We start from the raw sequence: 14,102 nt of genomic DNA, 5'->3' as shown, positions 1-14,102 counted from the left end.
AGGATAACAGATCATGTGGAGCAGAGATGAGCTGGCCCAGCTCAGGCCCTACCAGAGCAATCAGCTTGCCAATCACGACATACATGAGCAAGGCCATCCTAGACCATCCGCCAGCCCAGACCAGAGACTCATGAGAAACAGTAAAATGTTCATCATTTTAAGCCACTAGATTTTGTGGTGGTTTGTTATACAGCAAAAACTAACTGATACAATATATTGTATTTTGTTTTCTTCTTTTATATTTATCCATTCCAAAAAGCTTGGGTAAGATGTTTGGTTTACTCAAGTCAGAGTTGCCACAACATATGATGCTCCATTTTCTTCCAGTTCTAAAAGCTCTGATTCTCTTATATTATTAAGCTTCCTTTCCCAGCTTTGGTCTTTACAGAAGGGATGGGAAATAAAGGTAGTAAAAATGAGGCATGTTATTAGGAGTGAGAAGGGAGGTGAAGATATGAATTAAGGTAGTGATGATAGGATGCTGAGACTAAAAAGAGAGGACAGCACAACTCATAAAGTGTTGACTAACTTCCTGGGAGAAGTTTGTTCTAGTAAATCAGAGTCTCTATGAAACTCCCTGGCAAAGACCCCAGATGTCCCTGTGTTAAATTGCAAACACACATTCTAAAATTCCCCTTATGTTCCATTCCTTAGTTCCTCTCAATCTTTTTCACTATCCAAAGTACAGTTTTCTACTTTGGTAGCTAGAATTTTGGGGGCTCCAAGTGACAAAAGCCCAACTCAACCTAGCTCAAGCAAAAAAAACCGATATATTAGATTTTACATCTTAAAAGTCCAGAGCATCATCAGGCTTCAGGCAAGGCTGAATCCAGTTCCTCAAATGATGTCTTCAGGGAACTGTCTTCCCATCTCCACCTCCAGGGTCTGCTGCACTCGGTCTTGTCCTATCTATATCCCTCAGTCCCTGACCTATTGTGTGGGTCCCAGACTTGCGTGGTAGCAACTGCCCATTGTGTCTCTCCATCTTGAGTGATCCTGGCCTTCCTCCTACTCCCTACCTATTACCCTGATCATGTTAAGGGACCAGAAAACACCCAATTTCCCAAGGAAAAGGGAAAGAAACTTGGAATTTATCCTAGACCTCTTCATGAGCCCCCGTATCTAATAGATCATAAAACCCCATTTGTGTCTTTGGAATTGGTTACTTCTTTCTATGGCCCTCGTCACTGTGCTTTGTCATGTACTCAGAAGAGGAAAGTTTCTCCCAAACCAGTCTTTGCTCTGCACCTTACAAACCATCCTTCACGCCTAGAATAGCCTATTAAAGTGTAAAACCCGAGTCTAGCATTCCCTGCTTAAACTATTTGGTTATGTAACTTGTAAAACCTGTTCCACAAATTTGGTGTTTTGCCCGGTTGATCACTTGAACCTCCTCAGCTCCCCTGGTGGGAGAGAGCCTACTTCTCTTAGTTTGGCTTCCCTAGAAACAGAGCCCAAGCAGGGATCAGTATTCATTGTTATTTTAGGAGCCTCACTGCTCCCTGCCAGTGGGCTGTGGGTAGGCCCATTCTAATCCACCCTGCCTGGCCTGCCTAGCTAGAATACAGTGTTTTAGGGAAGGAGATCGGGGATTGGCCTCCCAAGAGGCCCAGGGCTCCTCATGCAAATTGCTTTTACCCAGTGACAAGCTCTACCTGCCTGGGGTCTCAGATGGGGGCCTTCACCCAGTCACAAAACATCCTTTTATGCCAGGGGTCAAAAGCTCAAATGCCTCCAGGAGCCAGAAGCCTGACAAACAGGGCAGCCTCTACTCAGCAACCATCGACGGTTACCCAGCAGAAATCTGGCACTCACAGTTGCTAAGTCTTTAATTTTTTTCAGGAGGAGCCAAAAATATTGGGTTTTATGTAAAATATTCTGGTTTTAAGCTGTTAGCTTGATTAAAAAATAATAATAATAATAACCAGGCACAACAAAACTTATCTGGGGCCTTATCTGGCCTAGGAGCTGTCAGTTTGTGAATTTGGTTTGCTGCCCTAATCCCAGAACAATGGATGCCCACTTGCCCCACATTTGCATAACTTTGGGAGCCAATGCTGAGATCTGTGACTAGAAAAAGATCAACTGTGAACCGGCCACAAAGGTTCCATGACTTCAAAATAAAGGGCAACCTTCTTCAGCAAGGCCAGTGTGACCTCCCTGGCCTGGCTTCTACCCTTCTCCACCCTTTCCCGAACCTCCTTCCCCCTCCCCCAACGTTGTTTCACACCTAGGGCTTTGGTGGTAACCCGGCTCTTTATCCTGGAGATCCCTCCCCTTCCAGTTATCTAAGGGCACTCCCACCATCCTTCATGGATCCTTTCCCTGACCCCTGCTTTCTCTTCTGCTTACTCCATTTTTCAGAGCAGTTACCTCGTGGCCTCCTGTGTTCTTTACATGCCGTGGCCCCAGCTGACCAAATCCCTGGAGGGCAGGAGCCTGGGTTTCTTCACCTCTGTATCCCTATTGCCTCATAGAGCCCTGGTGCTTTCAACGCAGACTGGAGCAATGGGTATCCAATGCAAAAATTACCATGACCTTGACCATTGCCCTTCACATGTCAGAAATCCATTCGTGAAGAACTGGCCATTTTTATGTTAGAAATTAAGCTGACATTTGGCATTTATGAGAAGAAGAAAACTTGCTGAATCCTTTACTTTTTAAAATGATTTCCTATTTATGAAAAACAGTTGGAAAAAAATACGTTTTAAAACTCAGCTTTGGACCTCGCTGAAGCTTCCAAGGGGTTCTGGAACTAGAGAATGGCTACAGTGACCAGCATTAGCTTTTCTCGAGACCCTCAAGGGTCCTCAGGGCTCATCTTAAAGTGGGGGATAAGAGGGGAGGGGGGATGTGTGCCGCCTTCCTCGGAGGGCAGGAACCAGCTCCTCTGAATGAAACAGCACTTTCCACAGAGACAGCGGCCTAGGGTGTGGGGCGAGCAAGCCACAGTCGAAAGCCCCTTTGCATAATCCATTCTTAAATTGACTGAGGCTTGTACAGTTGTAAACTGAAACTCCAGAGGCACACCTTGAGTGGTTACATTTTCTCGAAAAGAATGTTTCCCAGCCTGTCAATGATTTCCTGATTTCCTGCTCTCCGGCCCTCCCCAAAGCGCGCACACACCCAACTTTTGGTAGCCCGCTGCATTGACATTGAGCCTCTCTCCTACCTGAAGTGGAGCACCTCAGGGAAGCTGCGAGGCTGGCGTTTCATTCATAATACATGAACTCAGGGGAGGAGGGAGGCGGGGGCAGGGGCCTTTCATTTCTGCTATTTAAAATCCCGGCATTGTAGCTGAAAGAGAAAACGACCTGGGAGTGAACGGCACTGGGCATGAAGCATTGCACGATAACGGCACAATCGAGCGCCTCAGCTGCCCGCCCGCCGGCTATTTATACCGCGCAGATTATGCAATCGGGCTCCAGCCATTCATGCCCTGACTGGGCCGCCGCACGCCCAGGGCGGGGGGGGCCTCATTCCCGGGCGCCGGGTCAGTTTCTAAGTTTGCATCATCCCCTGCGTTACGAGAGAGCTTGGGTTTCCATTCCTGCCAGCAGGGCTTGGGGGAGACAGCTGGGCTACAAACTCACTTGGCACACACGACTGCTTACTTAAACATCATAATAAAGGCTCCAGATCGCCCGAGGCGCGGCCGGGCCGCTCGCAGGGCTGGGCTCGGGGAGACCGGAAGGAACTGATAAACCGAGCGCTAATGACACCCCTCCCTCCCGCGTCGGAAGTGTCCTCGGAGCGCTGGTCATTGAGAAATACCGAAGGGGCTGAGTGGGGGTGAGGCGAGGACAGGCCCGAGCGCAGCTGCGCGCGCCTAGCGGGGCGGGGAGCGGGGGCACCGCGGCAGCGGGGGGCTTCTGCGGGCCGGGCCGTGGCTGGGCGGCGCGAACCTTCGGGCCCCGTGGAGTCCTCCCTAAATCACCCCCTCCCCGCCCCTGGGAAGGGGGAGGGCGAGTGATTGCTCAGATCCCACCCCGCCCCTGGGGAAGTCTACACTCCCGGCCCTACCGGACCCGGACGGACGAGAGGGGGCGAAGGACACGAACGAGAGAGCGGATTGCAGAGGAGGCTAAAATGTCCGCTTCTCCTGGCGCCCGAGCCTGGCAGGAGGGGTGGGGGCCGCGGCTGGCTTCCCAGTGAAACAGGACCTGCGGGGCTACTGAGCATGCCCGTCCCCGGCCGCGGAGGGTCGCTCCGGCTCCGCGCTCCGGGCTTTCCGGGCGGCCCGCGGGAAGGGCCCGGGTGGGGGTTCTCCCCCGCCCTGGACTCGGAACTGAGAGGCCTGTAGGTGGGGGACCTGCTGGGGGCTCCTGCTGGGTTTGCGTGAAGTTGTGAGCAGATTGATATTACTCTTGAATCTTTACGATCCTACTCTGACTGAACACTATTGATTTGATCGCGTTCAGAACTTCCCACCCCCTCCCCCCCGTTCTGCGGGTTGCGGGGAGAGACAGGGATGTGGGTCCTTAGCTCTTTCAGCAGTGACATTCAATTAAAGCCCTAAATCCACGACATCCCCTATTGCAGCAACAACGCAATGGACTTTGATAAAACCCAGATGTTCAGATCAACAGACATATCTGAGTTATAATATCCTTATTTATTCTGTGGAGCTGCAGGAGTCAGGCTTGCCTCAACCACAGTAATTGATGGGGAGGACCAAGAGGTGACCTGCTAGTAATGTTTTTATCAAAAGGCCCCTTTTGGATGATGAGCAAGGCAGAAGAGAACTAGCAGTCTTTATTTAAAGGAACATGAAGGACAGAATGGAGGCGGGCATTTAGTAAACTAGTTGGCCAGAGAATGGAAAGGGCTACCTGGAATCTACATGTGGTGTGCTTAATACAGTGCCTTCACTGTATAGCCCATTTAAGATTCTCAGCAACCCTATGTTGTGGGTATTATTCCGATACAACAGACACTGAACTCAAGGCTTAGAGGACCTGCCTGAGATAGCCCAGCTGGAGTCTGGCACCAGGTAATCCCAGTGGGGACTTGGGGACTTCTGGACCTTAGAATGTTTACTATTGTTCCCCTTGCAACCTGGTCCATAGGCTGGGCCAGTCGTTCACTGCTATTGGCAGAGAGCTGGCTGAGTGAGTGGTGATGATACCAATTTAGCCTGCTCATAGAGCTGACCTATCTGCAGAAATTAATAATCACCTCACCTGCCACCTTGCCATTTGCATACCTTAAAACTGGAGGGTGGAGTCCAAGAGAGGCCTATAGGGTGGATAATTTTGACATAGGTAAGTGCTTGTGTTCTGGGAAGCTCAGGAATAACAGGATGGGATCTCTCTCAGCACTCCCAGGGAGAAGAGCAACCATGGCCAAAGGTGAGAACTGGGTGGACTCCCTAGCCTTCTAGGGATTTAGAGGACAATGAGATCTTGCCTTTGGTTAGTACTTTGGCCTTGATATTCTTGTTTTATAAGAAAACTCTTTCGGGGTCTCAGGGTTGCTAGGAGAAAACCAGAACCTGTGTGTTCCATCCCCTGTTTCATGCTCTCCCCATCACCACACATCACCACCATAAACCCCACTCCATGTCCACAGAGATCATGGCTGTGATAAGCACAAAGCCTTGAGTAAATCACCGGTTTCTCCCTGACTCAAGGTGAAATTCTTTGGAGCACTTGTGGCTCCTATATGCATGTACATTTTAGGAATACTGAATTGAGGCATTTATTTATTTATTTTGTGACGGAATTGGAATTTCACTCCCTTTGCCCAGGCTGGAGTGCAATGGCGCGATCTCGGCTCACTGCAGCCTCTCCCTCACGGGTTCAAGCAATTCTCCTGCCTCAGCCTACCGAGTAGCTGGAATTACAGGCTCCCACCACCACACCCAACTAATTCTTGTATTTTTAATAGAGACAGGGTTTTGCCATGTTAGCCAGGCTGGTCGCAAACTCCTGACCTCAGGTGATCCGCCTGCCTCGGCCTTTCAAAGTGCTGGGATTACAGGCGTGAGCCACAGCGCCCGGCCGCGGTTGCCTCTTAACCCGAGAAATTCCGTAATTGCTACGGAAATGCAAACGTTTCTGGGCAAGCTGCACGTGAAACAGAAAAGCCTCTGCCATTCAGAATCTTGGCAAAGTCGAACCTCCTCCCTTTCTGGTTGGGTTGGGTTGGAGAAGCCAGCCCCTGGCACCTGCGCCGCCCCTACTTTCCCACCCCGTGGTGGGGGTAGTTGTTCCTTAGAGCCTGAGCACCCCTTCAGCTGTTTCACTCCCTCCCCTCCCTTGAGTTTCCCATCTCCGCCCCCGCCCAACCCCCCGATTTTTAATCCTGGGGTTTGGAAGGAGGGAGGGGACAAAAACGGGAGCCAGATGTGTATGAGTCCTCGGCTCCCGCCTCCTCCCTCCTCTCGGGCTTCCTAAAACCCGGAGCCCTAATCAAGGAGGATTCGGAGCCAGACGGTTACGGCGCAAGCAAACAACTCGGCTCCGCGGCTCCGCGGCTCCCCCGAGAGTGGAAGCCAGTAGGGAGGGGGAAAGGAAACCGGGCGTGCTCAGTAGGCGGGACAAAGTTTTTTTATTCTTCTCCCCCTTTTTTTTTTCGGTCGCAAGTAGGAAGCTTTTTGCACTCCACCACCTCTGGCCGCTGGGAAGACGTCATCGCTTCCGCCCTACTTCCTCCTCCTGTTGGCGGCGGTGAGAATCCAATATGGAGTAAATCGGTGGAGTCGAGAGATGGGGCTCGGACGGGGCGCCCTGCACCGCCTCCCAGGCGCACCTCCCCCGGCCGCCGACCGCTCCCCGGAACCGTGATTGGCCAGGCCTCCCGGGGGCGACCCTGGACCGAGCCCTGACCAGCGGCCGGAGCTCTCCTCTTCTCAGCAGTCCCCGCCGCTCCGAGGCGCGCTTGTTTTTCTCCTGCTCTCCCCCACCACCGTCCCCTTCCCAAATCTCGCCCCCTCCGCCTGCTCCCGAGCCCCCGGAGCCCCCGCCCGCCTTGCCCCTCGGCGCTGCGGCGTTCACTCCCCGCGCAGCCTGCCTTTGCACCCCTTCCCCCAAACCTCACCCCGCGCCTTGCTTCCCCTCCTGCCTGCGGCGCCCCCTTCATCTCCAGCCGCCCCCCCTCCCCAAATCAGGCGATCTCCGGAGATGTGAAGAAGGGGGGCGAGCAGACAGGAAGATGAAGGGAGCAAAGCTGCCCGCCGCGGGACAGGCGTCTAGGTGAACAAGAAAATGACCGAAGAAACACACCCGGACGAGTAAGTTTGGTCGCGGGGTGGGACGAGGGTGCCCCACGGGGGCGTGGGGGCCGGGGCTGAGGATGCGGGCGGGAACGCTTATTGGGTGAACTTGGCGTGGGGTGCAGCGACTCCCTGACCTGTCAGGGTTGGGACGCGAGGCTTCCTTGTTTGTTGAAGTGAGGAGGGGACCAAAACCGCCGCGGGCTGGCGGGCGCACGCCTAGGGTCGGCGGGCTGGTGGCCGCTGCGGGGGCCAAGGGCGCGCGGGTGACCTCGGGGCGGTCCCCGCTCCCTCTCCGAGGACTCACAGCCCCCACGCCCTCGAAATGTTCGGCGGCTGGAGCGGAAGACCTAACACCCCCACTCCGGCTTCCCGGGGCCGGTGGGTTTTGCACGGTGACTTTGTGACTTTCGCCGCGCCGCGAGCACCGCAGTCCGCTCCGGAGCCCACTGGGGCCTAGGCTCCGCCATTTCGTTTTCTTGAATCGCTCTCATTTGCATACCACATTTTCATTCATAAAAAACACGGCGGAGCGAGAGGAGGACAGGCGCGGGCTGCGCGGGGGTCTGGTGCGCCAGGGTCCCCGCGCGGGCCGGCGTGCTAGAGCCGCCTGAGGGTCCCCGCGGCGCGTGAGTGCCTGTGCACGCGCTTGTGGCCCGCACACGCGCCCCGCGGGGTCGGGCGGCTCGGGGCGGACCGAGGCGTGTGCGGCGGGGGCGTGCGGGGCAGCGCGCTGGGGGCGAGTGGGTGTGTGACCTCGCGGGTGCGCGTGCATGGGCTTGTGCCCGGCCCGCGGGCCCGAGGGAAACAATGCTCCGGGCGCTCCGCCGGAGGGCTCCCAGGCCGCCCCGCACGGGACCTGTGCCTGTGGCCAGCCCCGGGCGGAGGTGCAGCTGCCTCCAGCCTCGCGGTCCACGGGTCCGGTTTGGGGTTTTCCCTTCGGGGTCCGAGGCGTTTACAGTCTCGGGTGCGACGGGGGCGGGGCCGTGGGGTCCAGTGCCTCAGGTCTTCTGCCTGGAGTCCGAGCGGTCACCGCGCGGCAGTCGCCGCTGCTGCTCAGTGGCTGTGCCCGCCACCAGCCACTTTTTTTTTTTTTTGTGAATAAGACGCTCTCCTTTATTGTCACATGATATCCCTCCCCTCCTCCCCTGCACATTCATAAATCCGGAGCCTGCATCGGCTCCTTTCATTCAGTGCTGCCATTAGCCAAGGTAGCGGCGGCGCGGGCTTGGGCGCTAAGAGCCGGTTGGCAGCAGCGGGGACGCGCCCTCGAGGGAGGCCCCGCTCGCGTCTTTGCAGGGGAGAGCAGGCTGCGGGAGGCGTGCTCCTGAGGCCCCAGGTCTTTTGCCCCCCCCTCCCCCGCGCAGGCATTGAGACTCAAGAGTGAAGGGAGGGGAAGTGACTCAGGGTTGGGCGACAGGGAGGCTTGTCTCTTGCAGCAGGTGACAGTGCTGTGCTCTACTCTAAGAAATCTACTCACTTTATGAAATACCCCCTTTATCCTTTGGTGTCTGCTGTTGCCAGGCCGGGCGGGAGTGGGGCTGGTGTTTGGGAAAGGGAATTTCAATTTCCTTCCTGTGAGTCCCCAGGGAACTTTGCAGTAACCCCTGATCTTCCTGACAGCCATCACAGGAGAGGATCCCTGCTGGTGTGCATGTCACTGACGTCCCACTGCATCTGCTGGTGTTTCTATTTCAGATGTTTTGCTTTGTCTTCATATATAGCATCTTGAAATGGTAAAATGAAAAAAAAAGTTGCTGTTTTAGGGCTGAAATATAGAGAAGGAATATGCTGCTGGACCTTGCTGCCTTTTGAACGTGGCCAATAAATCAACATTTTTATGGGCCCTCGATTGTACCTGCACACAGAGTAGCAGCAGTAAGGTTGGTTGCTGTGCTCTGGCCTTGCAGATTCCTGCTACCTTGGCTCCACCTCTTGGGAATACAGGCCTGACTTGGCCTTTTTTGTAGCAGCTTGTCAGCCTTGCATCTTTCTCCATCTGCTATCCAAAGGAGAAGGATTTCGGGTGGGATCACCATCGAGGAAAGAATAGCTCCATTTTAGGCTCTCAGAGCAAGTCCAGCCTGAAGCCACAGCCTCCACTGCTGTCAGAAGTCCAGTTGAGAGGATGGATATTTGAGGACAGGTTCTAGTTTCACTTAGAGACTTTGCCTTGGCACCTTAGCCACTGCAGAAATGGGCTTATGGTGGTTACTTTTAATGTGATGACCTTGGCACAAGACTTAAAATGCCTGAGAAGAAAGCCACTTCATGGGCTGTCAACTGCTATGGTAGGCACCATCCATTATTTGTTCAATGTACCTGTGTAATGGCGTATCTGAAAAATTTATTTTAAATGTTCGTGACAGTAAGGTTTCTCTCTGAATTACAAAGCTTGCTGTGATTGCTTTTTTGTTGTTTTGTTGTTATTTGCTGCCACTGTCTTGAAGTCCAGAGCTAAAATTATTGTTTGATTAAGGTAGCCATTTTTGCTAGATTCCTACTTTGGGTGAATTTTGATCTATTTTTTTCTTTTAATGGATTTATGTTTGAGGTCTTTCAGATACCTTTTGGAATTAGGTAGGGTTGTTACTTAAGAGAATTGGTAACATCAAACTGGAGACCTAGGGAAGATATATTTGTACTTTAGGTAAGATAGACTTGATAGTCTACTTATAGTAAAGGTTTTGTTGCATGGTCCAGATAATTAAATATGTGTTTCATTTAGCATCAGAATGCAGTAAATCAGAATCTTGCAAATGGTAAAATTGTGCTTAATTAAAAAAAAAATTCTGTTTTCTGTTGTTTTCCATGTTAATTTAAAATTCCTCTAATATATGGTAATTCAGGAAAGTTTGTGTGCTCTTGTTGATGATAGTCCCAAAAGATAGCTTCTGCATAGAAAATACACTGACCTCACTCTTTCATTCCCTCCCCAACATAAAAATGCATGTTAAGATTTACAATTCTACAGGCTTTTAAAAATATAATTTAAGAAGTAAAGAGCATCAACAAACTATTGTAAGTGGTCCTTTGTGTGTAGGAGTGGAAAATTTTTTAAATCCATACCTATTTTGTCACTATCTTTAAAGCATTTGATCATGGCTATGAATGGCTTGGAAATTTGCAGACAAAATAAACCTTCCTGAAGCAAGTGGAGACATCGAGCTGCCATTCAGCTTTCTCTTTTGTTCCCTTCATGAACTCTTCTCTGTAACCCACTTCTTGCTGGGAATGGATTTTCAGCTTCCCTTCAGTCATATTTTTCCTAACGTTGAAAGGTTTCCCATTAATAAAACAGGCGTTAAGTATTTTTGCTGAACCATTTCAAAGATGTTGCAGACATTGGGACTCTTGTACCTAAATACTTGAGCTTACTTCTCAAGAGATAAAAACACTGTTATGTGAAACCACAATACTATTAACACATTTTACAAAATTAATAATTCCCCAATGTCTTTAACACTCTGCCTGAATTGTCTGCAAGAATGTCTTTTAACTGGTTATTCAGCCAGAGACCAATCGAAGACCCTGAGTGAAATGCATTTCTAACATATATTTAAGGCTTAAGGCTTAGCCATCGGCTCACTTTATGATCTAAGGCAGTTTATTTACATATGTCGTGTTAGTTTTATGTGGAGTGGACAAAATGGGAATAGATAACTACCTATTTTGTGGAGCTGCTGTGAGAATTAAATGCGATAGCCTATGTAAAGCTTACAGTACAGGACTAGGCATAAAACAGGTGCCTTGTGTGGCTCTTTGCAGGGCACTGAGATAGATTTCTTTCAGGTTCAGCTTAATTTTCTGATAACCCTGTGAAGAAGGTATTACCCTGTTTAATTGATAAGAAAGCTGAGGTCAAGTCAGTTGCCCAAGACAGGAAACATTTTATAAAGCACTTAATTCGTTTAGTCTTCTTAAAAATCCTGTGAGGTAGATGGTATTATTATCCCTTTTAAATGGGAAAACTGAGGCACAGAGAGGTGAAGTCCTTTGCTCAAGGTCATGTTATGAATAACTGAAGGAGCTGGGAATTGAGCACTCCAGTAACCTGGTTCAGGAAGGGCTCTGTGCTCTTAACTAACCACTGTGAACCGGTGGGGGTGTCTAGCCTCAGTTGTTCTGACTGAGAGCTCGCAGCCTTTCTGCCAATCATGCTTGTTCATTATTCTTCTGAATTGGTGACAATCTGTCATTGCCATAATTTTTCTCACTTCATTTATCTTCCCAGAAAATGCTGTGAAGTATGAGGGGCATGCTGAATTAAAATGAATTTAAATAAATCTTAAGAATTATTTAAGCTTGAGAATTCTGTGATACACCTTAAAGATAATGGGAGTAGTACAAATTCAGAGTTGGTTATTACTGGAATCTTAGATCTACATTAACTGAGATAACAGTTGTGGAAATTAAACTGATACAGTGGGTATTGATCCATTGTCTTTGTGTTAGCCTTAAAAAGGGGTTATGTTTCTACTGTACACTAATAGAATCCTTAAATGTTAAAAATATGGAGTTGGCTATGCAGAATTGGAATCTTGATTTATTCCAATCCCCACACTTCTGGAGACCCAGGCCCAGAGGATGGCTTGAGGCCAGGAGTTCAAGACCAGCCTGGGTGACATAGTGAGACCCTGTATCTACCAAATAAATAAATAAATAAATAAATAAATAAATAAAAATTAACCAGGTGTGGTAGCTCACATGTGTAGTCCCAGCTACTTAGGAGGCTGAGGGGAGAGGATAGCATCAGGCTGGGAGGTCGAGGCTGCAGGGAGCTGTGGTTGTGCTACTGCATTCCAGCCTGGGTGACAAAGTGACACCCTGTCTCAAGAAGAAAAAAAATCTTTAAACCAAGACAAAACAAAAAAAACTGGAAAGACCTTAAGGAGCTTGTAAGCTAGGATCTGTCATAGTATAAAGTTAAGTGCCTACTGCAAGGCTGAACAGCTAGTGCGGTGGCAGACCTGGAATGGACTAAACTCCATCAGCTGGTGGTGGTCTGGATTTGTTTCCATGGGAATATTAGCAAATGCAACCTCCTTTCTGATTAAAGCTGGTCCCTTCTGCTTTTCTGTCCTTTTAACCAGTAAAATATATGAAAAGTGAATCAGTAGCCATACCCAAAACTATTTTGCCTCAGTAGTTTGCTTACTCTTGCTTTTATTCTGAAATTCTCTTCTTTCTTCCTTCACTTCTCCAGTAGGTGAAATTCTGCTCATGCTCCCAGCCATCTCTGAACCATTGTGTTTGGGCGGTCCTTTTTGACTTTCCCACCATACCCCCCTCCTCCAAGTCAAAATCAAGTCAAAGTCAACATCTAAGTCAAAATCGATGTCTGTGTATAGTATTTTTTTCCATACACTCTATGGCAGTTATCACTATTTCAAGTTGGGCTTATACCCAGCTAGATTCTGCATCCAAATAGGAGCTTTTTGGATTCAAGGTTACTTCTCAAATGCCTAGTTTTCTAGTTGTTGGCCCCACACCATTGGGCACATTGTGGTTGCTTAATGTCTATTGAATAAAATAATGGATTTAATTAATTTAAAGTGCTGTTTCATCTGTACTGACTAATGCAATAATTACAGTTGTTGTATTTGGTTAACTTAGGGTATATATAAGCCTCCTTCTGAGAAACTCAACCATGTTCACATGAAGCCTCTGGTATTTTGTGGAAATTCAGTACAGAACTATCTGGTGGTAGTGATCTGTCATTGGCAACTCAAAACCCATTTTTATTCCATTCATTGTTGTGAGAACTGACAAGTAGAAAATCTTGAGGACAATAAGATAGGGCCTGTTTCTATGCCTCTGCAGGAGAATCTCTGCAGAAATCACAATATTAGCAATTTGCAATAGCTGCAGGGTTCTGGTAGTCTTAACACTTGAGGGTGGAGACAGCTGTGCCAATGAACTCTGATATTGGCATAGTTCCTGTATTGCCAGCTGAACACAAACACATAGTCTAACAGCAAAATCTTCAGAAATTGAACAGGATGATAATAGAGGCAGAGCAGGAAGTTTTGGTATATATTTGCTTAGGCTTGTTTTCTCTAAGGTAAATTAGGCCAATTAAAAAAAAAAGACCTCCTCATATCAATAAACTTGATAACTTATTCTTAGAAATATTTTAAAATTACTATTTAAGGCTAGAACATTGATGGTTCTTTTAAGGCATGTTCTAGGGCTTTTACTGACTTGGAAGTAGAAGAAATATTTTGTATTGATGCTCCAGTGCCCTGTGGAGCAAAATATGTTTTCTATATGCTTACCCTGGATAGGCATGAAGGATTGTTGCCACATCTTGACATATGTCCCATGTCATGCAAGAAAAGTCAGCCAGGATCATAGGAGTTTGCTAAGTTAAGTAACAGTTGTTTCATAACCACCCATTTCCATTTCTCAGGTAATCTTTATCAACATTATGTTCATATGTGGCATATTGCACACACATTATCAAATTGTACTTATGTTCTTCATGCTACTCTCAAAGGGCAGTTGAGTATTTATTTAAAAACAAACTTTCTGTGTTTACTTGCACTTAGAGGGTAAAGGTAAAGAAACAGATTTTGACTTCACCCCTAGCAGTTTAGCACTTGTGATTGAAGAGATTAGAACAAATACTGGCAGCTTCTAAAATGTATGGTTTTGGCCGGGTGCAGTGGCTCACACCTATAATCCCAGCACTTTGGGAGACCGAGGTGGGTGAATCACGAGGTCAAGAGATCGAGACCATCCTGGTCAACATGGTGAAACCCCGTCTCTACTAAAAATACAAAAAAATTAGCTGGGCATGGTGGCGCATGCCTGTAGTCCCAGCTACTCGGGAGGCTGAGGCAGGAGAATTGCTTGAACCCAGGAGGCAGAGGTTGCGGTGAGC

At 49.0% G+C, this 14,102-nt stretch overlaps 1 protein-coding gene and 1 long non-coding RNA gene across 2 annotated transcripts in view; one reads left to right on the top strand and one right to left on the bottom strand.

The window, feature by feature from the left end:
- The window catches only part of LOC135269733 (uncharacterized), a 258,654-nt gene extending 255,363 nt beyond the window's left edge, over positions 1-3,291 (bottom strand). The window contains exon 1 of the long non-coding RNA XR_010338001.1: positions 3,173-3,291. This is a non-coding gene — a long non-coding RNA (uncharacterized LOC135269733). The remainder of the gene's footprint in view (positions 1-3,172) is intronic.
- Positions 3,292-6,466: 3,175 nt separating this feature from the next.
- SPRED2 (sprouty related EVH1 domain containing 2) overlaps positions 6,467-14,102 on the top strand; it is a 124,063-nt gene continuing 116,427 nt past the window's right edge. Inside the window, exon 1 of the mRNA XM_021672880.2 lies at positions 6,467-7,234. Coding sequence (XP_021528555.1) covers positions 7,209-7,234 — 26 coding nt within the window. The 5' untranslated portion in view covers positions 6,467-7,208. The remainder of the gene's footprint in view (positions 7,235-14,102) is intronic.

Source organism: Aotus nancymaae, unplaced genomic scaffold (assembly GCF_030222135.1).
Source record: "Aotus nancymaae isolate 86718 unplaced genomic scaffold, 86718_ANA_hifiasm-v0.15.2.pri h1tg000057l, whole genome shotgun sequence".
In the NCBI taxonomy this organism is placed as follows: Eukaryota; Metazoa; Chordata; class Mammalia; order Primates; family Aotidae; genus Aotus; species Aotus nancymaae.
This window is presented reverse-complemented; position numbering and strand designations above follow the sequence as displayed.